We start from the raw sequence: 21316 nt of genomic DNA on the forward strand, positions 1-21316 counted from the left end.
ACTAACCTTCATCACTAGAATGACCTGGTCTACCTGAGCTGCAGCCACCCCAATCAACCCACAGCTCTGGTCAGACGTTTACAGGCATTCATCATCACTGTTCCTTTTCCAGGGTGGAATGATCTACAACATACTTCGTTTTTTTTTTTACCAAGAACTCCTGGCACAAACTTGAATTTATTATAGATTTTCAAAAGTAAACATACAGGCTCAATTTTACATACATCCCCACAAATATTTGGTTAAACGTCATTTAGTAAGTTGCATCTCACCTAGATGCTTTTTTAAATATCTGGCATAATTCTGGTTGAAGACTTGATCACTCCTCTTGACAGAGTACATTTAAATTGGTTGGTTTCTTGGCACAGACTCAGCTTTTAGGCATAGTCCATACGTTTTCAATAGAGTTGAGTTCGAGACTTTGGGAAGGCCATCCCAGAAATTTAATATTAGCCTGCTTTATCCATTTTCAAAACCAAGCTTGACGTGTGCTTGGGGTCACTGTCCTCCTTCTTCATTATTCAATTCACTTTGTGCAACATACGGTACAGCCGATACCAAAACGGCCCAGGAGCATGACACTACTACCACCATGCTTGACAGCTGGTACAGTATTTTTAAGTTTGAAAGCCTCACCTTTACGCCTCCAAACATTTCTTTTGTCATTGTGGCCAGACAGTTGAATCTTTGTCTCATCTGGCCAACATACCATGACATTCATGCCTATGATGGGTGGATGCAAGCTTCTGACCACATCCGTAACTCAGAGGATTAAAAAAGTGGATCTATGTGTTCTTTATTGTGCACGAAAGTATCTGAACTATCCCTTCTTTTATATATAAACATACAAAAAATGTGGTTTAAATAATATAGGATATGACCTGTTACTCTTTTCCACTGTAGTTTGCCCATGTTTGACAAAGGCTATAGAGGCTTTGCTCCCATTAAACATTTACTACTGTTTTCTCAATACCAAGGTAATAAGCAACTGGTTATTGAAAATTATAAAGCATTAATAAGGTAAATAAAAAGTAAAAGTAGGTAATATATTAGTAATAATATCAAAAATATTTTGCTAAACTATAGGTTTATATTTATAATTTGCAAGACAATTATAACAACATGACATGTGAGGCAACAACAGCTCGGTTAACAGTATAAAAATATTAGATGTTACACCTTCAAAAACACACATTCAATTTCTCTTCCTTTATTAATACAGCCACTTCTTTGTGGAGTTTATGTGTGGGAACCTTGAACTGGCATTGTTGGTTTGCACTGCATTAAACTTAAATGAAAACCAGCGGGTCTTATGATGATGCTGTTACCTCATCCAAAGTTATTAATATATTTCTGGAAGCTCTTTAGTTGGAAAAAATAATGTGTCAGCATCAAATTAGGCTTTTTTTTTTTTTTAATTCTCAGTCATGAGTATATAAGCAGAACAAAGGCATGTGACGCAAATTTTTGATGGAACCCTTGGAGCCCAGTGATGTGGTCACCCACTCTCCTTTTTTACAATGACTCATTTTTTAATGAGGAATTAGTATTTGAAACATCACCACGTGCTTTTAAATGTATGAAGCCCACATGATAAATTACAACACGTTAATTTTAGATGGTGCCAGCACGCACAAAAAGACCTGCTTTCAAGTAACTCCAGGTTATTCAGTAACGGAAAGTCGGCTTAAAGATTTCACACTACAGAAACAAAATGAGTGTATGTGTAACAGTTCTCATCAAACAAACTTACGAGCCTTTTTGTTAATGCAACCACTCGTTAAGACAAATATCTACCCAGCCAATCACATTACACCAACTCAGTTTAGGCATGTAGACGTGGTCAAGACAACTTGCTGACGTTCAAACCGAGCATTAGAAACGGAAATTAAGTCAATTTAAGCAACTCTGAACATGGCATGGTTGTTGGTCCCAGATAGGCTGGTCTGAGTGTTCCAGAAACTACTGATCTGCTGGGATTTTCCTGCAAAACCAATCAGATAGGAAGGCAAAAAAATTACAATTTGTTACAACCTGAGGTATGCAGAAGGACATCTCTGAACGCATAACATGTTCAACCTTGAAACAGATGGTCTACAGCAATAGAAGTCCACACCCAGTGCCTGTAAAAACAGGACACTGAGGATATAAATTGCTTAGAGCCGCCAAAATTGAACAATAGAAGATTGGAAAAATGTTCCCTTGTTTGATGATTCATTTCTTCTGCAACATTCAGACAGTAGTAGTGATACTTGGCACAGACAATATGAAAGCATGCAACCATTCTGCCTTAGATCAACATTTCAGGTCGTTGTTGGTGTAACAGAGGTATCTTTTTGGCATACTATGTTTTGGCAAATGAGTATCTGTTAAATGTTACAGGCTACCCGTGTCTTTTTGCTTTATGACTACAGTGTATCAACCTTCTGATGGCTGCTTCCAGCAAGATAACAAGTCACGCCACAAACTGGTTTCTTGAACGCGACGAGTTCACTGCACTCAAATTGGCTTAACTTATCAGCAGATTTCAATCCTGTAGAGCAGCTCTGGGATGTGGTGAAACGGGAGATGCATCACATAGATTTGTAGCTGAAAAATCTGCAGCCATCAGGCCAGTATGGACCAAAATCTTTGGGGAATGTTTCCAGCGTAAGAGGTCCAACTCAGTGCTGACGAGATATAAATAATAAAGTGTCTCATGAGTGTATGTACAAAAAGCAGATGACACTGGTGAATGTTTGTATAGAATATGATAAATGTTTAAATGTGTAGTAGAGGTTCTAGCTTTCCTCACACCAAGAGCCTTTCATAATTTGTGAGTTTACTAATGTGAGTTGTAATCAAAATGTTCAAGATATCCTCCTTTCAAATTCAGCAACATCAAGATTTTCAGTGTTTCTAAAGTTAGTCTGAGGAAAAACTGCTGTATTACATTTATGTGATTGTACATTTTAGAAGAATCAGTGATATTCTGAAGATTTTAATATTTAAACACAAATAAAACAAAAGAAAATCAAATAAAAAACGGCAATAATTGGTGCTACCTAACTAAAAACATATACAGTGTGTCTTGGATACATTTCAGTTTATGATAGCCGATAGCCAAACCTATTAACATCAACAGCCAAAATATTAGGAACATCTCTCGGTGTACTAACTGCTCAGCAGCGGCATAAAGCTGAACACTGCAAACACATTACTAACCAGTGTGATTTATTGCAAAATGTTTGCAAAATGCATGAAAGGCTATAAAACATTATTTATGGCAGTTTAAACAATTTACAGAACTAAAGATTCTTTAGAAAGTACACCGACTCAGTTAAAAAGAAAAATTATTCCCTCTGATGGCATCTGGCAGTTTTTGTGCATTTCATCACCTGACTTCCTTTTTCATGCTCTGCATTCAAGCAGGCAGCATTGGCTTATTGCCATATATTAATCTAAGAGAGCTTCTGCAACAAACCTGATACTGTATTTTGCCCCAAAAATCCTATTTGTTACACAGGTTTGAAAAGAACTCTTATTGTGTTTAATCTTCAATATTGATTGGGGACAGGTCCGGCAGCACGGCAGATTTTCTCTGTGGCTTTTTTGCTGCAGAGTCCTCGTCTAAATCTTTATCTTCCTCCTCTTCACAGTCATCAAAGTCATCTTCATCATCATCATAATCATCATCACTGTCCAAACCATCCATGTCTGTCTTCCTTCGTCGACATCCTTTCTTTCTCTGTTCATCAACTTCTTGCTCGTTTTGCTCCAGATGTGAGTTTACCCTACACGGTGAAGAAAAAAGATATAAGAACTGTTGTTTAACTTTGCACCAACGATCCAAATCTTCCAGTGTTGCGTTGTCACAAAGTCAGTAACTAAAAAAGCTACAGGAAATTACCTTTCCTTAATTAACACTTAGTGGAAGCATTTAGATGCCAAAAGCAATGCTTAAAAATATGAGAAGCCCATGAAATGATGTTCAGGGTCAAGTATTGGCTACAATGTATCTTATTCTCCACAAGGTGGCAGACTTACAGTAGTTACAGTATTATGTGTATGTGCTTGTCAGTGATAAAAGATGAAAATACATTTGCTTAAATCACTTCGGTGTTATCCCGTCTCTTTAGGAATCCAACACATGTAGAAACTCCTGTAATTCACGTTCATTTTAAAAACTTGTTGCCAGTGTGAAAGGAAAAAAAATTAACTGGTGTCATCAAATGAGATTTTCTCAGGACATTGAAAATTGAAAGCTCTTCTTTGGATGTCAGCTGCCTTTTGTTTTTTTTTCCTCTAACAAGATGATCCCACACAGCTTCCATACCGCTGAGGTCCAGGCTTGGGGACTAATCCATGACTCATAGTGTTTCACTTTGTGTTTTTCTATTTAGATATGCTTTTACTGCACTGGCACCACTGGCTGCTGAAATGTAGCTCTAAATCATGACAGAGCCTCCGCTGTCTTTTACAGATGGCTGTCTACACTCACTGTTGTACTTCTCTCCTGAATTCCTCTATACATACTGACAATGATTTGAACCAAAATCTTTGGTTTCATCACTCCATCCGACCTGTTGCCACTGATTTTCAGTCCAGTTTTTGTGTAATGTGGCGTACCTCAGCCTTTCCTTATTCCTTAAGAACGGCTTTTTGACAGCCACCCTTCCACTGAGAGCATTTGTAATGGCTTCAGTGAACACAACAGATGCATCTCACAGGTCCTGTGTCAGATCTTTGCTGAATTTTTTTTCCCATTTCTTAAGAACATCATTTTTAGATACTGTTCATCTGCTGTAGATATTTTTTTGTTTTTAGGCCTGGCACTTCTTCTTTTGTTTAATTTCGTCAAATTTCTTAAAGACATACTGCACACCATATGCAAGATTTTTTGGGGTTTTTTTCTTTTGGCTGTCAGTTTTCTCTTTGGCACTTTCAAAGCTTCAGCTAAGCAAATGGGAACAAAACGCCTAAACATACAATTTGTTGTTTGTTGAATATCTGTTAAATGGAGATGTAACACTGGTTTATTCCTTTGAGTTAGCAGTGTTTTTTTTGTTTTTTGTTTTTTTGGGGGGGGGTTAAGCTTGAATGATTCATAGGTCAGTATTAAGTGGCTTAACAAAGAAAAAATCCTAAAAAAAAAAATGCTCAGGTACAAGGACTGGACTGGAAATGAGTGGACAAAGCAGCCAATGTTCAAAGAAAAGCTATGAAAGACTTTCTGAAAGCCTGAGGAACTATTGCTCAAGACCTTTTTTAAACAGGTTTTGTTTTGACAAAGCTCTGGCACCTTGGAAGCAAATATGAAGAAATGATGGGTGAGTTCGTACTTTGTACATTAATGTATATAAGGACAAAACACACGCAAACTTATCCTCTTACGGAATAACAATCTCCTCCTTCTTCCCACACTTGCAGCAGATCTCTTGCTGAAGAGAGCAGGGCTTACAAATGATGTGATACGCATCTTTTATTGTCTTTTGGGAGCACTTGACACTGCAAAAAAACCCAAAAAACAATCAGTTATTAAGGCCAATGTATTTAACTTGCCACTTAAAACAATATATCCATGTGTTGGGAAAATTCTTCTAAGCAGTGGAGATAAAATATTTAGTGGCTAATTTTCAAAGTCTGCCACTATGAAAAAATGAGATGGCTAAAATCATGTACGATATGAAATAAGCAAAGAATGTTTGTGGTGTAGTTTCATTTTTTGCACAGGTAAAAAAAGAAGCTGATAAACTGAAATAAACTCTCTTCAATTCACAGACTGCTTTGTTGTTACTTGATGTGCATTTTCATGAGCAGCTGTAAGAATTTGCCCCTAGCCCTGCGTATTGAAATCAAAGTCTGCAATACTTATGTATACTTACCATTTTCTAGGCTGTGTTAGTGGCTTGTATTTGTTGTACTTAACTTTCCACTCAAGAACACCTTTACAGCGTTGACAAAGCCCATCATGGATCTTTGAATTTGCCTTCTACAATTGAGATTAGAGAAGCAAAGACAATAGAGATGTTCAAATATTATGTGTGTTTAACAAAGCAAGAGCTATAAACAAGTTTTCACAGGAAATGATTTATCACTGGCAGAAATGACAGGAAGAAAAAAGTACAAACTCCCTACAGTCTCAGCCTTTCTCAAATAAATGAATATTGTGAATAAGTTTAACTTTCCTTAATTAACACTTATTGGAAGCATTAATTAAGCAATAAGACCACTCTGTCTCAAATCACCATTCTGTTTGAAGATTTACCTACAAATTTTTTGGTGCATAGTTAGCTTATATAATCGCTTCTGTACAATTATAGCTTCACACACATACACAACTTTATTTTTCTTTTTTTGCACTATGGTAAAATGACGTGACACATGAGTATCTCAAAAACTATTAAAGATAAAAGTCAGAAACTTTCACTAGCCTTTCTTACTTTCTTACCATGTATCAGAATGTATTGACTAGTTATAACATAGAAAAACTAAGAATAATAAAATAATAAATTCAAGACTCATTCAAGAACGCTAATAAAAACTTCACATTGAAGTCTTCAGACTATTCAGGTAATTTCTGAACATTTATTAGATATAATTGTGTTTCACAATAATGCAAAATTAAACACACAGAATACTTTTCAAAATTAAATTTATGGTAGGACACCTCAAGTTTTCAAATATCTTGAAAAGTATTTGATACACGAAGAAAAAAAAATTCACAGCACACACACGTCCAAACTTTGGACCATAAAACCTTTAGCAAAAGCTGAAATGGGCTAGCCGAAAATATTCTGAAGATTGATAAAATGGCCCAAATGCAAAATGCAATACAAGGCTAAATAACTTAGCTCAGCAAAGCTGACACACCTTCACTTGTGTAGTCGCCCCGTACTTGTCGTTTTTAAACGCAGTTGTGTTTTGATGCTTCTGGCCCCGCGATCGAGATGTATTACCTCTCTGAGAACTCATGTTATTAAACCTTTTTAGCCACACACGTTACACAGATACACAAACTAAGCACCATGCCGCCGAGCGAGAGCACTAACCCGGAAGAAGTAAGAACGCGTCATGAAACGTCATTGAGAACTACGTAAAAAAAGGAAAGAAAAATGTGTTATTTTAATAAACAGTATATTTTATGTATGTATTTATTTTTTTAAAGTCAGAATTTCTTTTTACATTTACAAACACACTTAATAAATTATAGCTTGTCAATGACATCACCGACTAGAACTAGAAACGCCTTTGTGGACGCTGATTGGACGATGCCTTCCAATAGTAATTTCTCATTGGTTGTCAATCCTAAAAAACTTAAATCCTCAGACTGCGGCGTCTAGAAGGACCGCCCATAAACATCAAAGTCATTGGGGGAGTCGTTTTGTCGACCTCTTGTCCCATTGGTCCACAGAGCTGTCAATGAACGCCTCTTTTTCCTCAAGCCAAGATAACAAGCAGGGCCGGGCGATATTCACAACGAAAGCAGTGATGTTTCGGTGGCAGGTGATACTGCTGTGAATTGTTTGGTAAGCTGCACGGACACGTTTGCTAGATTTGAGTGAATTTTAAACTGTTATCTTTCCTATCAGCTTCACTGCTGTGCTTTAGAAACTTGAACATTTCGAATGAGTCGATGTCGTTATCGTCCAGGACCGTATGTTGAGAAAACCGAAAGGAGGGAAAATAAAGGAAACGACAGTTCAGAAGACTGTGTGGTCCAGAGAACGAAGCTGCCAGCTAATACTAATTAAAGAAGGATAATACACACTCAAACTGACATCGCCAACCGAGGATAATCTGGCCAAGGATAACCTCGACAAGCTCTAGGTGTCGAGAAGATAAGTTAGTTGGCTTGGTGCGAAGATATCTCAAGACTGCGGTGACGTCTACCCAGTACTATCACCTTTAAACACAGAAAGAAAACCAAAACAAACCCCCAGCCGCCGTCCAGGTAAGGTTTCTTTGGAATATATGTACACCATACTTTGCAGCTAATTGTAGCTGCTAGAAACGAAACCCTCACAAATAGCCTGGTGTAACTGTAATCTCTGTGAACACATTGCTACACCCACCACCATTTTACAGTAAATCGCCGCGGGGCTCCGTTTAGCCTCTGCTTGGAATGGACTTTGTGGTAAGAATGTAGGAAGCAAATAGGCTCCATTGTCGTCCCCATCCTCAGTCATCCCTGACACAGCCGTTTATTTGCCCACGTATCATACAGACAGTTCAGCTGAGTTAAAAATCAGCAGCGTGTGAGTAAGATTAATCAAGTAATTTCCAGCAGCTGTTTAGCGTCGTTTCTTTAGACTGATCCAAGCAAATCAGTTGCAAGATTTATGAATATATCAGACAGAAATGTCCATCTATGAAGCTGCTAAGTGCTGTGGCTGGTCAGAGGAGCTATCGCCAAAGGAAAGAGGAAAGGTAATCCATATAACACATTGTCATAATCTGATATTAGTGAGCATTTTTTCCCCCTGCTTGGTTAAAGAGTCACATTACAAAGCAGCATGACTGGCTAAGATAAATTGGAGATTTGCCTCCAGCTGCCTTATGTTTTACCAAAAAGGAGCTGTGCTGACATCACTGCTGCAGTTTCATAGTAGCTAGAATATCTTAAGAGGTAACCTAAGGTAGGGGTCCAGGTGCAGGGAGAGACAAAAAAGCCTTTCAAGTTAATTCTCTCTGAGTGACTGTGAAGCCTCAGGGTAGACATGGAGAGAAAAATCACTCGGCTAGGGTCATCTCCCTTTAAAATCCTGTCTCGAGAGAGCTCTGCATTTTAGAGAGAGAGAGAGAGATTGTTTAGTGTAATAATAAAACAAATAAAATTTTAAAAATGACAGCAGCCTGGCTCAAGCCCCTCGTCCAAGAAATCCCCTGCTTTGCTTAACAGATATAGTTGTATATGTAGAAAAACCTAATTTCAAAACTCTCTGGCAGAGATTTGCTTTTGTAGCATCTTTCTTGTGGGATGCATTGGCATATCGGTGTTTTCTTCCTCACTATGGGATATTTCTATTTTAATCATTTTGGTTCTCTCTGTTGCAGCACTTTGAGGATGAACCACTTATCGCTCAGTGAGCTATGTTGCCTGTTCTGCTGTCCACCGTGCCCCAGCAAGATCGCCTCAAAGCTGGCCTTTCTACCCCCTGAGCCGACCTACAGCCTCATGTGTGATGACAGTGGCAGCCGATGGACGCTGCACCTCTCCGAGCGTGCTGACTGGCAGTACTCGGCCCGTGAGAAGGAAGCCATCGAGTGTTTCATGACACGCACCTCAAGAGGGAACCGCATTGCCTGCATGTTTGTCCGCTGCTCACCCAGCGCCCGGTATACTCTGTTGTTCTCCCACGGTAATGCAGTGGACTTGGGCCAGATGAGCAGCTTCTACATTGGCCTCGGTTCACGGATCAACTGCAACGTTTTTTCCTACGACTACTCTGGTTATGGGGCCAGCTCTGGGAAACCCTCGGAGAAGAACCTGTACGCTGATGTAGATGCTGCCTGGCAGGCGCTCCGATCACGGTAATGAAGCGTTATAATGGATGGATAAGTAATATAAAATGACGTGATATTAAAACAACTGAGCAGTATGCAGAATCCTGTAAGAGACTTATTTGTGAATGCACAAGACTCCTGCAGTCACTCAAAACCTGTTTATTAGGATGTGACCGCATGATAGCATGGAGAAATGAACCTAAATGGCCGTTTAGATGACTCATGACAAACAAGAAGGAGTTAAACCCGATGAACTTTAGGGGAAAAAAAAGTAAAGTTCCCACAGTACTTGAAATGATTGTTGTTTTGTTTTTTAAGAGTATCTGAAGGGGAAAGTGAAGTGACATAACACAAAAAAACTGTAAGGAACATGGTTATAAAAAAAGAAATCCCCTACAGTGTGTGTGGTGGTAATATTTAAAGCCTTATTAGTCATATTAATAGCAGGTCCTTGTTTTATGTCTTGGTTGCCAGCTTTGTATTGCTAACAGGAATATTATGAATAACAACAGTGTCAACCTGTGTTTCTGGCATGCTGTAGAAATATGGGGGCATTTTAGAAAGTGTTAAATGATGAGGATTAGTGAAGGAAATGATGATTTAGATGGAAAAGGGCAAAAATGAGAAGATGTGAACTTCTGAAGGTGCTGGGGGGCGGAGGGATGACTACTTAACAGAACTTCACAAAATCATGAGGGAAGATGATGAGGAATGGCTTAGTGGGGATGACATGATGTTCTTGTAGGCGAAGAAACGTGGGTTCTGTGATTACGCTGCGCCCCCTCCAATAATATGTAGGTGTGAGCGGTTGCTCTGCTACATGTTTGTACAGGTGACTAATTATTGGCTGATTGGAAACTGGTATTTATGTTTTCCCAGTTGATGATAACCTACTTGTTCAGGACTTTCTGTTATCTTATTGTGGTTTCAAAGTGCACACGACCCAGCAGGAATTCAGTTTGCAGTTGAAGTCTTGTTCTATTACACTTTGATAGTTATTTTTAAAGAATCAAACTTCTTAGTAATTGATTTATGAAAGACTCTGTATAAAGAACTCGTCCTCTGCTTCACTTGTATCTGGTCCTCATGCTCATGAATAATTTGTTACTGCAGGTGTGAACTCATGTTCAGCTTCAGTTCCTTCCCCCAGATAAGGTCGTCTTACATGTAAGCAGTGCTTATCAGTTTGTCTAACGCTGTGGCCTTCACTTCCTTCCATTTGTGTTTAAGGACGTCTGCTTATTGTCTCCGACCATCTCGTCATCTCCTTCTTTTGTCCTTTGTGTCACCACATTGTGCTTAAAGTCTGTAGGTTTGCCAGTAGAGTGCCTGTACTGAAAACCCACAAACAAAACATAAGTAGAACTGAAACGTAAACAGAGAATTCATCAGTCGCTTTTCAGATTATTGAATCAAAGCCCAAAATACTTGTTAGTTCCTGCTCTTAAGATATATTGGGGGAAGTGGATGAAGGTAGATCTTTGATCTGGGGAATCTGTGGTAGACCTATTTCACTGTGTTCCTGATATTTTACACAACAGCTAGCTGGAACGTGTTGGGGGGGAAAATGAATTAAAAATGAAAAAAATTTTTAGTTGAAGCTCTACCTATACATGCAGGGTAGAAGCAAGAAAGCAAACATCAACCTGCTGCGATGAAACAGGATGTGGAGGGTGTGTGTGTGAGTACTATGTCCATTATATCTGTGACTTCTTGTTTTGGGTGAAGGGAAAGATTAAAATTTCATCCAGTAAGACTGCTTGCCTGTATGTTTCCTGCTGGAAGACAAATTACTAAGAGAGCAGATGGGGAGACTTCAGAAGTGCTAAAAATGCTGGAAGAGAGGAGACAAAATGATCGAGATCAGCCTTTGGAAAAAAAAAAAAAAAAGCTGTTCTTTAAGTGTGGAGTGTTCCTCCTGTGTTATTGCTAGTGTGGGAGTATGTTCTTTCTGTACTAAATGAAGGTTTTGGCACTGCAGAGCTTTAAAGTGCTGATAACACTGCTAAGAGCCACTGACAACAAAATCTTACAGTTTATTAGCTGCTGACTTTTGATGTGAACCTCCCCAAGCACTTTCACAGAATCTAATGACTGGGCTTCTGTAAATAAGGACCTCTTATATAAGGAAGCTACAGAGTTTAACTAGAAAATTGATGGTAAGGCTTTTGCATTTAAGAAGCAAGCCACTGCTGTAAAGATGAAAAAGAACCTGCTTTTCTGGTGGTTAAAAGTCACATGTCTGTAGGTATAGGCTTGATTGTTTTCTTTTCTCATCACCCGTTCGAAACCACACTCCTGGAATGACCTGATTGCTTGTCCCTGCTTCTTTTTTTTTTTTTTTTTCTTCTTCTTTTAAACATCACTAACCACTTCTCCAAGTCAAAATAATCAATCTAGTTTATACTGGTAAAACTGCTTGGACTGTAGCTATAATATGCAAAGGCAACATGTTGTCATTAGCTGATTGACTTGGTGCTTAAAAGCTAACACGACTCACTCAGCTCCATATTTAACACCTTCAGGCCACTTTAACTTTTTTACACTGCTTGCTACCATCAGGTACGATTACTGAAGCAGGGCATCAAATACAGGTTCTCATGGTTTTGTAGGTTTATTTGGAAGAAATGTCTTCGAGATAAGATGAGCCTTTTAGGAACAAGAATTTGTTTTTTCTTTTCCTGAAGGCCTAACCTTGGGGCTTGACTGCATATCTCGTGCTTTGTAGTCACATGGTTAGCAGTCCCACAGCAGAATTAAACTACGTAACCCATGGGTCTTGCAACAAAGACGAGTTGAACGAGGTTAGATGACTTGTTTTTTGTTTTTGTTTTTTTTTGTTTTGTTTTTTTCAGTCCTGTGCTTCATATCGGTGTTTTATTACAGATGCACACATTTGTAATCTGTCCGTCCTAGTTATGGGCAGGTGCTGAGTGTCTGAGAAAGCTTTCTGTACCCAAATGGTCAGCATTTAAGAAAAGGTCATGAGACATCAAGGTATTTTAGAGCTTTAGAATTTAGCTTTTCAATGTGATTCTTAGAAAATCCACTCTCTGCGTACAAGGCAAAACAGATGCAGGACATTAAGTTGTAATGTTTGTTTTTTTTTTTTTTTTTTGTTTTTCTCTTCAGTCTAAAGGCCAGTGTAGACACTAGATGTATTTGTATCTGTCTGTGTGTGTGTGTATAGCTACTTTCAGCTGCTTCCTTGTCACATGGGTTCACTGGAGCAGGTAGCATTTAATCTGTATCTTGATAATAACATCAGATGTACCTAGTGTCAAAGTGCATTACCTCAATCTCTGATCTCAGTTCTCATTAGTTGGGCAAAGTTGGCTGACTTGTCGACATGGTGTGTCCCACGTCACATGAAGCAACGCTTCTGATTAAGCTTTCATTCTTTCCATTGTTACTCTAACATCACTGCACCTACATGTAGGTCTCTCTCAAGTTTTCTTGGTTAGCAGGAAGAGTTGGAGTTGGATGACGTTTCACCTTGTGGTAGTAGGAATGTGGTCATGCCAGGGTTTTTCCTTGCTTTGCACATGCCTTTGGGGGGTGACCATGCGCTAAAGCACACTTCTCCTGCGTACATTAAAACTAACCTAACATTATTTCACAGAAATCAATGTTTTTTTTTTATTCTAAGAGGGTTGGTTGGTTGGTTGGTTGGTTGTTTTGGGTTTTTTTTGTTTTGTTTTTTTTAAACAAATGTCTTATTTTTGCTTGAGTAAATGAAACCCAGATGGAAAAAAACAAAAACAAAACAAAAAACACAAACAAACATTGTGATGAAATGCTAGTGATTTTATTTATTTTTTCCCCAGCTGGTTACAACCCCACTCCTGACTGAAATCAGATTTGGAGCAAACCTGACCAATTACAGTGCTGTCTAGCTGATTGGATCACATTCTGTGTTCACAAATCAGTCTTAAAATTTACAACATTACACACACAAGGCTTTTTTTTTTTTTTTTTTTTTCTTTTGTTTTTTTGCTAAACCAAATGATGTGCGTCCATTTGAAATTTGTGGTTACCTGGATCTCTTGGTTTATAGCATTGACTGTGTCATTCTCTCCTTAGCTCTGCTCATTTTCCTGTTACGTTTTATATACACATTATGTAAATAATCCCACTATCAGAAATCTAACATCAACACTCTTCCTTTGTTTTGGATGGTAGTATTTGGCTAATGTCAACAAAACCCTTTTGCTATCTTGTACCATATCAGTTCAGGACTCAGTTCTGCTTTTAGGCCAGTGCTGCAGTACATCAGATTCAATTCTAAGTAACTCGACTTCATATTAATGCTGTGTTGGGCTTTTTTTTTTTTTTTTCCACAGAAAGATAAAATGACTGACTTTTATGATTTTATTTTTTAATCAACACTTAGGACTACTTGCTTGGTTATCACTGAATTATATTTGGTAGTTTAACACTTATTTGTGGGAACAAAATTAAGTCTGTAGGGAGTCTTTTACAGTTTTATCAATATTTTAGTCTTTGCATGCAGAATCTTCAGATTGGTTTAAATAAGGTTTCTAGTATATTGGTCTTTCTCTCAGCTGTCTCTGCCTGATCTTGAGGGCTGTGCCAGATTTATAATTGACTATGTGATGGAGAGTACAATTCAGCCTTTTGACCTTGCTGAAGATGAATCGACTAGATGGCATTATCACATCAAAAGGCCTCTCTGCATGGCTTCATATTAGTCGGTTGCCTACATACCTCGTGCTTGTATCTCATGTTAGATCAGGCTTCCAGCTTTTAAGAAGAAATGAGCTCTCATCTCTAGCGGTCTGCGTTTCTTTTCTGACTGAATTTTGAACACTGTAACCTGACACTTTCTCCTTTTTTGTTTTTCTGCATCCTTCAATGTTTTTTCACTGTATGATTCAGCAATGTGCAAATTCACCTCTTGAGTATTCACTTACTCATGTGGGTTGCTTTCACTTTACTGTAGTTGTATGACAGAGGCCAGCCACCCGTCATTTTGCTGACTATGTAAGCACAACTACACAGCCTTTGCCACCAAAACACTCCCATGCCTCACTGCATACGGCATGCCTTTCACCTGAGCTGGGAGTGGGTGAGATAATGTGAGTCAGCAGGGTTGTACACGTACATCCTCCAGTATCACACTAGGAGTGTGCTTAATGGATGAATGGAAAAAGATTCTTTTAGAAGCAATGAAACTATATGTTGTGAAATCAAGTGCCGGAAGAGGGTGAGTAGTTGATGAAGGCCTCTGGTCCAATTCCTTGCTGTATTTGTGTGTTTAAACATGAAGTGGCACTGTATTGTTTTCTTTTGCCTTGGAGGTGAAGGCATGCCAGCAGTCAATCCTACTAGTCTAGTATTGAGTGGTAGCCTAGCAACCAGTGCCTGAGCTTTCAGACTAAGGTGTTTCCACACTGTGGCCAATAAAAACAAACAGGATAAACTCACTTCCTCATCAATCATCTTATTGATCCAGGTCGCAAGCACTATCCATCTTCTTGGAAATGAATGGAGGGGAGAAATTCCCAAACATCAGCATGCATCAAGACACGAGGAAGGCAGCTCAATGCTCTTTGTTTGCTTTTCTTACCTTTAAATACCACTGGTTGCCTGGAGACAAAAGCCTGCTTTATCTATGAAGTAATCTGGGTGGAGTTTGATTGCTCACCTGACTGTTCTCTTCAGCACAGAACAAACTGTTCTTAATGTCCTCACATACTAATAGATTTAATTCACTTTCACTGACTTCAGTCCACATCACCCCTATGTACTTGTACACAAAGTGTAATAATGGATCATTGAGCATTTCAGTGAAGAATTCCCCTGCTGTAGTGCAGATGGTACTCTAATCTGTTAAAAAAAAAAATTGCTTTACATATGCGCAGGACTTCCTGAGCATATGTTTGTGATGGTGACGGCTGTGGAAGGAGGATATTTTTGGTCTTCAATGCGCAAGAGGTGGGTGGTCAAGAGGGAGTGAGACACACAATAGGGGAACGAGGGAGGACGTGATGCATAATAGAATGGATTTGTGTCAAGGGACTAAATTGAAGGTTTGGGGGATTGGTGCAACTCGGAACCATGGAGCAAGCCGAAAGGCAGTGGAGTGTGGTGTTGGCTGGGACTTAAGCAACTAAATAAAAAGACTAGGAAACAGTCAATGTAGTTATCATCTTTAAGGTTCCTTATCCTGGCCAGTGTTTAACATTGTCGCTTCACAGCAAGACGTTCCTGCTTCCTGGTTTGAGGGCTTTTTGTGCAGAGTTTGCATGTGCTCACCCTGTTTGCATGGGCCCTCCCGAGGTACACTGGCTTTCTTCCAAAGTCCAAAGAGGTATATGCTGGGATAACTGGTGATTATAAATGTTGCTATTTGAGTAATTGTGAGCATGAATACTATCTCTGTCTGTGTTGGCTCTGCAGTAGGCTCTTCCAGGGTGTTCCCTGCTCTTTGGCCCATTGATAGCTGTTATAGGATCATTGGGTTCATAAGCCTGTATGCAGGCATTAGGATACATAGCAAGGGTAGCTTTCACATCTGTGAGTGCACCATTAATGCTGAACAGTGTACACAGATTTGTATATACATTTTGCTCTTTAAACCAAAGCAACTGTTCTCCTCAGTTCCCAGATGCCTATATACTGCTACTACTACTACGGAAATGATTCTTGTTTGCGGTCTGATTTCTTTTTGTTGTCAGAGTTGTAGTGACTAATCATTTTTGAGTGGGCTTTGGCTGTAAGCAGGTACACAGTTGGTGTCAAGAGTAAAACACAAATTGCATTTGCTGTAATTCAGTCTTGAAACCATGGCCATCCCATTTACAGACAGTGACTGAAGGATGGAACAAGAAGTCATGGCCCAGTTATTTGCTGGCTACATCAGAAGCCCAAATTAAATGGCCATTGCCCTTGGAGCAGGGCTCTAGAGTGCGACCAATTTGGTCGCAAATGCGACCAAATTTTTCAGTGGTGCGACTTAAAAAATCTGCAACCTTCCCTGTGGTCAACAACAGACACACATTTTGCCCCTATCGTGGACTAAACCAATCAGAGATGGTAAGGGGCGGGACCTCTCTGATTGGCCGTGGTCCAGTTGAAAGTGCAGGTGGAAGTGGGAGGTGAGTAGCTTGAATAAAGCGATATCAATTCATTAAATCCTGAATCGACTTTTAAATATAACTGTGTTTTGCCAGAAACGCCAGATTCTCAGATTAAAGCTCACAAAACCATTTCAACAACAACCAAACAGCAGATGAGAGCAGGTACACGGATTCCACACAAAGACGTAAACACAGAGCAGAACCGACGCATCAGAATCAACTTTGTCTTTCTCGGCTTTCTCACCCGACGGCCCGTAGACGGACACGCTGTCTGAGCTTAGCGATTCTGATGCGTCCGGTCCGCGCTGTGATTACGTCTTTTTGCGCTGAATCTGAGCTGCAGGTTTTGTCTCTCTCCAACCAAAATTCACCGCGCCAGGAGCAAAAGAAGCAGCAAACTGCGCTTCACATTTGATCAATGTCGTCATGAATTTTGCTGTTTTGCTTCCACGACTATTAAAACCACACTTCATGCACAGCTAGCTCTCTCTCTATCTCTCTCTCTGTACTTCAAGAACAGTTTCCCGTCTCCAGTCTCTGTTTTCTGTATTATTCATTCGCTTATTACCCACCAGTCTACCGTTGTTTACAGCGCTGTCGGCTGCTGTCTTTTTCTTTTCTTTTTCTTTTTTTCACTTAAATGACCTCGGACAAAGCCTATTTTTTCTGTTGTTCAACACTGAAGAAATTTAAACTTTATATGCAGAACATTGTAGAATATTTTTAAGGTTATCTGCTATAAAAAGCCAGACCAGGAAAATCTCCTTCATGTTTTTCTGTGTTTTATTCTCAGTTACTTTCACACAAAGGCATCTGCTGTGATGTTCACAATTCTGATGAAGTCAGTACTGATAAATGATCAGAATTATAATATTTCTGACTGTCTGAGGCTAAGTTGAATCGAATCGGGACTTTGAAAACCAGAATCAAATGGATTATAGAAATCAGTGATGATACCCAGCCCTAGTGAGTAGCCTAGGCACGACAGAAGTGGATGTAGCTGTAATAGGAAAAGAACTATTGCTAACTTTTCTGTTAAGTTAAGGCCTGATCCTTCTGAAATTCATAGCCAGTGCTCTGACACGGTGTCATCAATCTTTGAAAGCTGAAAAAGCACAGTGTATCCAGAAAAACACATTATATTATATAAATTATTATAAAATTTGTGTGCGCCTAACTTTTGTGCCGGTACGCCTAACTTTTTAAAGTTAGGCGTACCGGTACGCCCATGGCAAAAAGTTAGTCTAGAGCCCTGCCTTGGAGGCTTCTCAGCAGTCCAGCTGAATGATGGGTTTTCAGATTTTTCTAATTTTATTTATTTATTTTTTTACCTGCCTTACAGTTTCTTCCCTCCTTTTTTATTTGAAGCTAAAGTAACATGCCATAAATAACAGAAGTTGTTGCCAAAAATTCTCATAATCAGGCAATTAGGTTAATATTTAGCATTATATTAGCTTTTAGCTTCTGAGAAATGGCCTTTCTTCAGTAGGGCTACGGGAAGGGGGACGGCAGTTTGATTATAGTGAGGTTTTTTTTTTTTTTTTTTTTTTTTGTTTATTTTATTTTATTTTTTTTTGTTTATTTTAGTTTAATAATCCATTCGTCAAATTTGGCAATTTTCAAGCTATGGTTCAGTTTCAGGCAAAGACGCTGCCACATCAGAAAGGGCACTATCATTCTTCTACAGTTTTGTACAAAGACTTGACATTTTGTTCTTGTCCTTACAATTCGTCTGTTACCTAAGCAGCTATATTGTGTTGTATAACCAAGATAGGCTTTCATTCCTCGAATTGTGTACATTGCAGTCAGCTGAAAGTCAAGTTGCTTTTAATACTGTAGCATCAGCCTTTGCTAATGCTTTTCCCATGCAGTGCCAACCTTTTCACCCCTATTTATACTGGGTAAAGACCAGCTGATACCAATAAACAGTTCCTATATTGCTGCTCTTGACTGTCTCTGAGCTAGACTTTGCTGCGCCTGTGTGTACATTTCCATATTTAATACATCACCCTGCACTTAAAGTCTGTTACCTTTAATAGCAGCAACACTACATTATTGCAGGTTGTTCTCTTGCAAAGGGTGTAAGTATGTTAATCCATCACAGCGTTTTAAAGCGCTGCTAGACTTTGGTGTTCGCGTAGTCATCAGTGTATTATAGGAGTGCTGCAGAGCTAAGGCTCTAATGTTAGTGTTCATTTGAAGTCCCTAATTTTAATACTAGAGTAGAGCTTTATTTGTCATGTTGTGACTTTACCGTGCAAAATCCAGCAGTGCAGCGGCAGAGACAGCAATGCAGTGTTTTCAGACTAGTTTTCAGGTCGTCAGCAAGAGTGGGTCACGTTCTCTGTAATCAGCTGTGGAATGCCGCTTTCCCCCCCCCCCCCAACCTATATTTATTTCTCCCTCACCCTAAATACAGTATCACTGTCTCTTTTGCTCTATTTCAGCTTCTTTTGCTCTCACCCCCCCCCCCCCCCGCCCTTCTGAATCACGAGACATTAGGGGTGGTCCTCTTTTTAAGCTGCCTTGAAAAGCAGCACAAAGACAGACTTACTCAGCTATAGCTTTATCACATCTTGGTGTGCTTGTTTTAGGAGTCACTGTAATCAGAGTCCCTGACATGATGTTTTTACTGATAAGTGTATGAGTAAGCCTCATTTGCCAAACGAGTGGTGTGTGTTGTTGTGTGTGTTGTTTTTTTTTTTTTTGTTTTTTTTCCCCCCCTTCTTGTGGGGTGGGGGGAACAACAAGAGTCAACTGGCAGGTTGAACGCATTTATTTTCTGATAAATAAATGTGGATCCCAAAATAAAGCATTTGCTCTTTTTGTTTTGCCAGCTAAGCTGCTTTGTGTAATTAACTGAAGGCCCAACTGGATGCTTGCCAGTGTCTGGATGAGCACACAAAATGTATCTAGCTACTGGTAGTGTAAATATCCTATTCATGATAAGCAGAGGGTGATGTTCCTGTACTGTTTGTCCTCCTTGTAGGTATGGTATCCGTCCAGAGAATGTGATCGTGTATGGTCAGAGCATTGGCACCGTGCCCTCTGTAGACCTGGCTTCTCGCTATGAGACTGCTGCAGTCATCCTCCACTCCCCGCTCACCTCTGGCATGAGAGTGGCTTTCCCTGACACCAAGAAGACATACTGCTTTGATGCCTTCCCAAAGTGAGTGGACCGTACGGACAGATGGCATATGTGGAAGTCAGGCTAAATCTGCCACACAGTATACACTTAAAGGGCTGCGGCCTCACGTACATTTAATAACGCAGCACTGTATGAATAAATGTACCAAGGAAAACACACAGCTTAGTTGAAAACTGGATTTATTTATAAGACAGCAATTCAGGAAGTAAGTTTTGTTTTTGTTTTTTTGTTTTTTCTTTATGGGTCCCCCCCTTTCCTTCCTCCCACCTCTCTTCCCAGTTAAGCACCCAGGGGAGTCCTTAAAAAAGCAGATATTCAATAGCTCCCCCTGGTGTAAAATCAGGAAAGTGTGTGGTTGTTTTTTTTGTTTTTTTTTTTTTCTTTTCAGTTAATTATTGTTTTAATTAATTCATTTAGAGAATACTTTTAGTAGCAAGAACATTAACTAAGCCTCTGTTTCCCCTTTCTTTCTTGTGTTTTTTACTTCCCTATTTCTGACATGTTTCCTCTTTCTTTCTTTTTTCTTTTTTGTTTCTTCCCCCCTCCCCCTCCAAAGCATCGACAAGATTTCCAAGGTAACATCACCAGTACTCGTGATCCACGGTACAGAAGACGAGGTCATTGATTTCTCCCACGGGCTGGCACTATATGAACGCTGTCAGCGCCCAGTGGAGCCGCTCTGGGTAGAAGGGGCCGGCCACAACGATGTGGAGCTCTATGGACAGTACCTGGAGAGACTGAAGCAGTTTGTTGCACATGAGCTAGTCAACTTGTAAAGGAGCTGGGGGAAAATGGCGGAGAGGGAAGAAGAGAACACCGCCCCAGATTTAAGGAGAAGCTGAATGATGAATGAGGGGTACAACATTTTATTCTAATTCAACTAGAAGTTGTGTGTTGTACCAACATTTTGATGGTTGACTGCCCATAAATCGGGCTTGCCCACACCGTCCGCTCCACACGCTGCAGCTGTGAAGTACTCATTCTTTTTTTTTCTTTTTTTCTCCTTTTTTTTAAATTTTGTTTGTATCATGTTGAAAATTGCACATTGTGAAATTCTGTGTGTGAATAAAAGGAGAAGCAGACGTGTGCACAGGCAACATACCATGTGTACTTGCCATGTATGACTGTGTATGTGCCACATTTTTGCTGCCTTTTGTGAAGGACATGGTCCACAGAGAAACTTTCGACAAGCTTTGCTGGACCAGACTCACTCAAATTCAACTGAACTCAGTCTGACTCTACAGTCAGATTTGGTCTGACGCACTGCAGTCACCATGAATTCTTCCTTTTTTTTTTTTTTTTTTTTTTTTTTTTTTTGAGTACTGTTTCTTATATATTTTTTAACATTCTACTTAATATTGCACGTATCAGCTGTCACTGAAGAACTGTACAAGACAAACTGACATATTACCCTTCTGTGTCGGTGTTGCCAAATGTGTAGTATGATACATTGCAGAGATTTAGGAATACAAGGAAGTGTACTTTTACAAATCATGTCTAGAACCATCTCCAAAGCTTCGTTAGTTGTGTGAATCCTCCACTTCTGTTTAGTTTTAAAGTGGTACAGTCTACACAGATA

The 21316-nt window shown here is 39.4% G+C and overlaps 2 protein-coding genes across 2 annotated transcripts in view; one reads left to right on the plus strand and one right to left on the minus strand.

Annotated features, from left to right (window-relative positions):
• Positions 1-2964: 2964 nt before the first annotated feature.
• c12h9orf85 (chromosome 12 C9orf85 homolog) lies at positions 2965-7032 on the minus strand. Its single transcript, XM_084947243.1, has 4 exons — positions 6853-7032; positions 5865-5971; positions 5374-5487; positions 2965-3773 (listed from the first exon to the last, which is right to left on the minus strand). Exons 1-4 carry the CDS (start codon positions 6952-6954, stop codon positions 3530-3532), a joined length of 567 nt encoding a protein of 188 aa, XP_084803369.1. The 5' UTR covers positions 6955-7032; the 3' UTR covers positions 2965-3529.
• A 354-nt stretch (positions 7033-7386) lies between these two features.
• abhd17b (abhydrolase domain containing 17B, depalmitoylase) overlaps positions 7387-21316 on the plus strand; it is a 15305-nt gene continuing 1375 nt past the window's right edge. The window contains exons 1-5 of the mRNA XM_084946652.1: positions 7387-7508; positions 7633-7933; positions 9037-9513; positions 19579-19758; positions 20294-21316. The exon at positions 20294-21316 is cut by the window's right edge and continues 1375 nt beyond it. Coding sequence (XP_084802778.1) covers positions 9047-9513; positions 19579-19758; positions 20294-20513 — 867 coding nt within the window. The 5' untranslated portion in view covers positions 7387-7508; positions 7633-7933; positions 9037-9046 and the 3' untranslated portion in view covers positions 20514-21316. The remainder of the gene's footprint in view (positions 7509-7632; positions 7934-9036; positions 9514-19578; positions 19759-20293) is intronic.

Source organism: Perissodus microlepis, chromosome 12, assembly GCF_051167445.1.
Source record: "Perissodus microlepis isolate ML-2025 ecotype Zambia chromosome 12, ASM5116744v1, whole genome shotgun sequence".
Taxonomy (NCBI): domain Eukaryota; kingdom Metazoa; phylum Chordata; class Actinopteri; order Cichliformes; family Cichlidae; genus Perissodus; species Perissodus microlepis.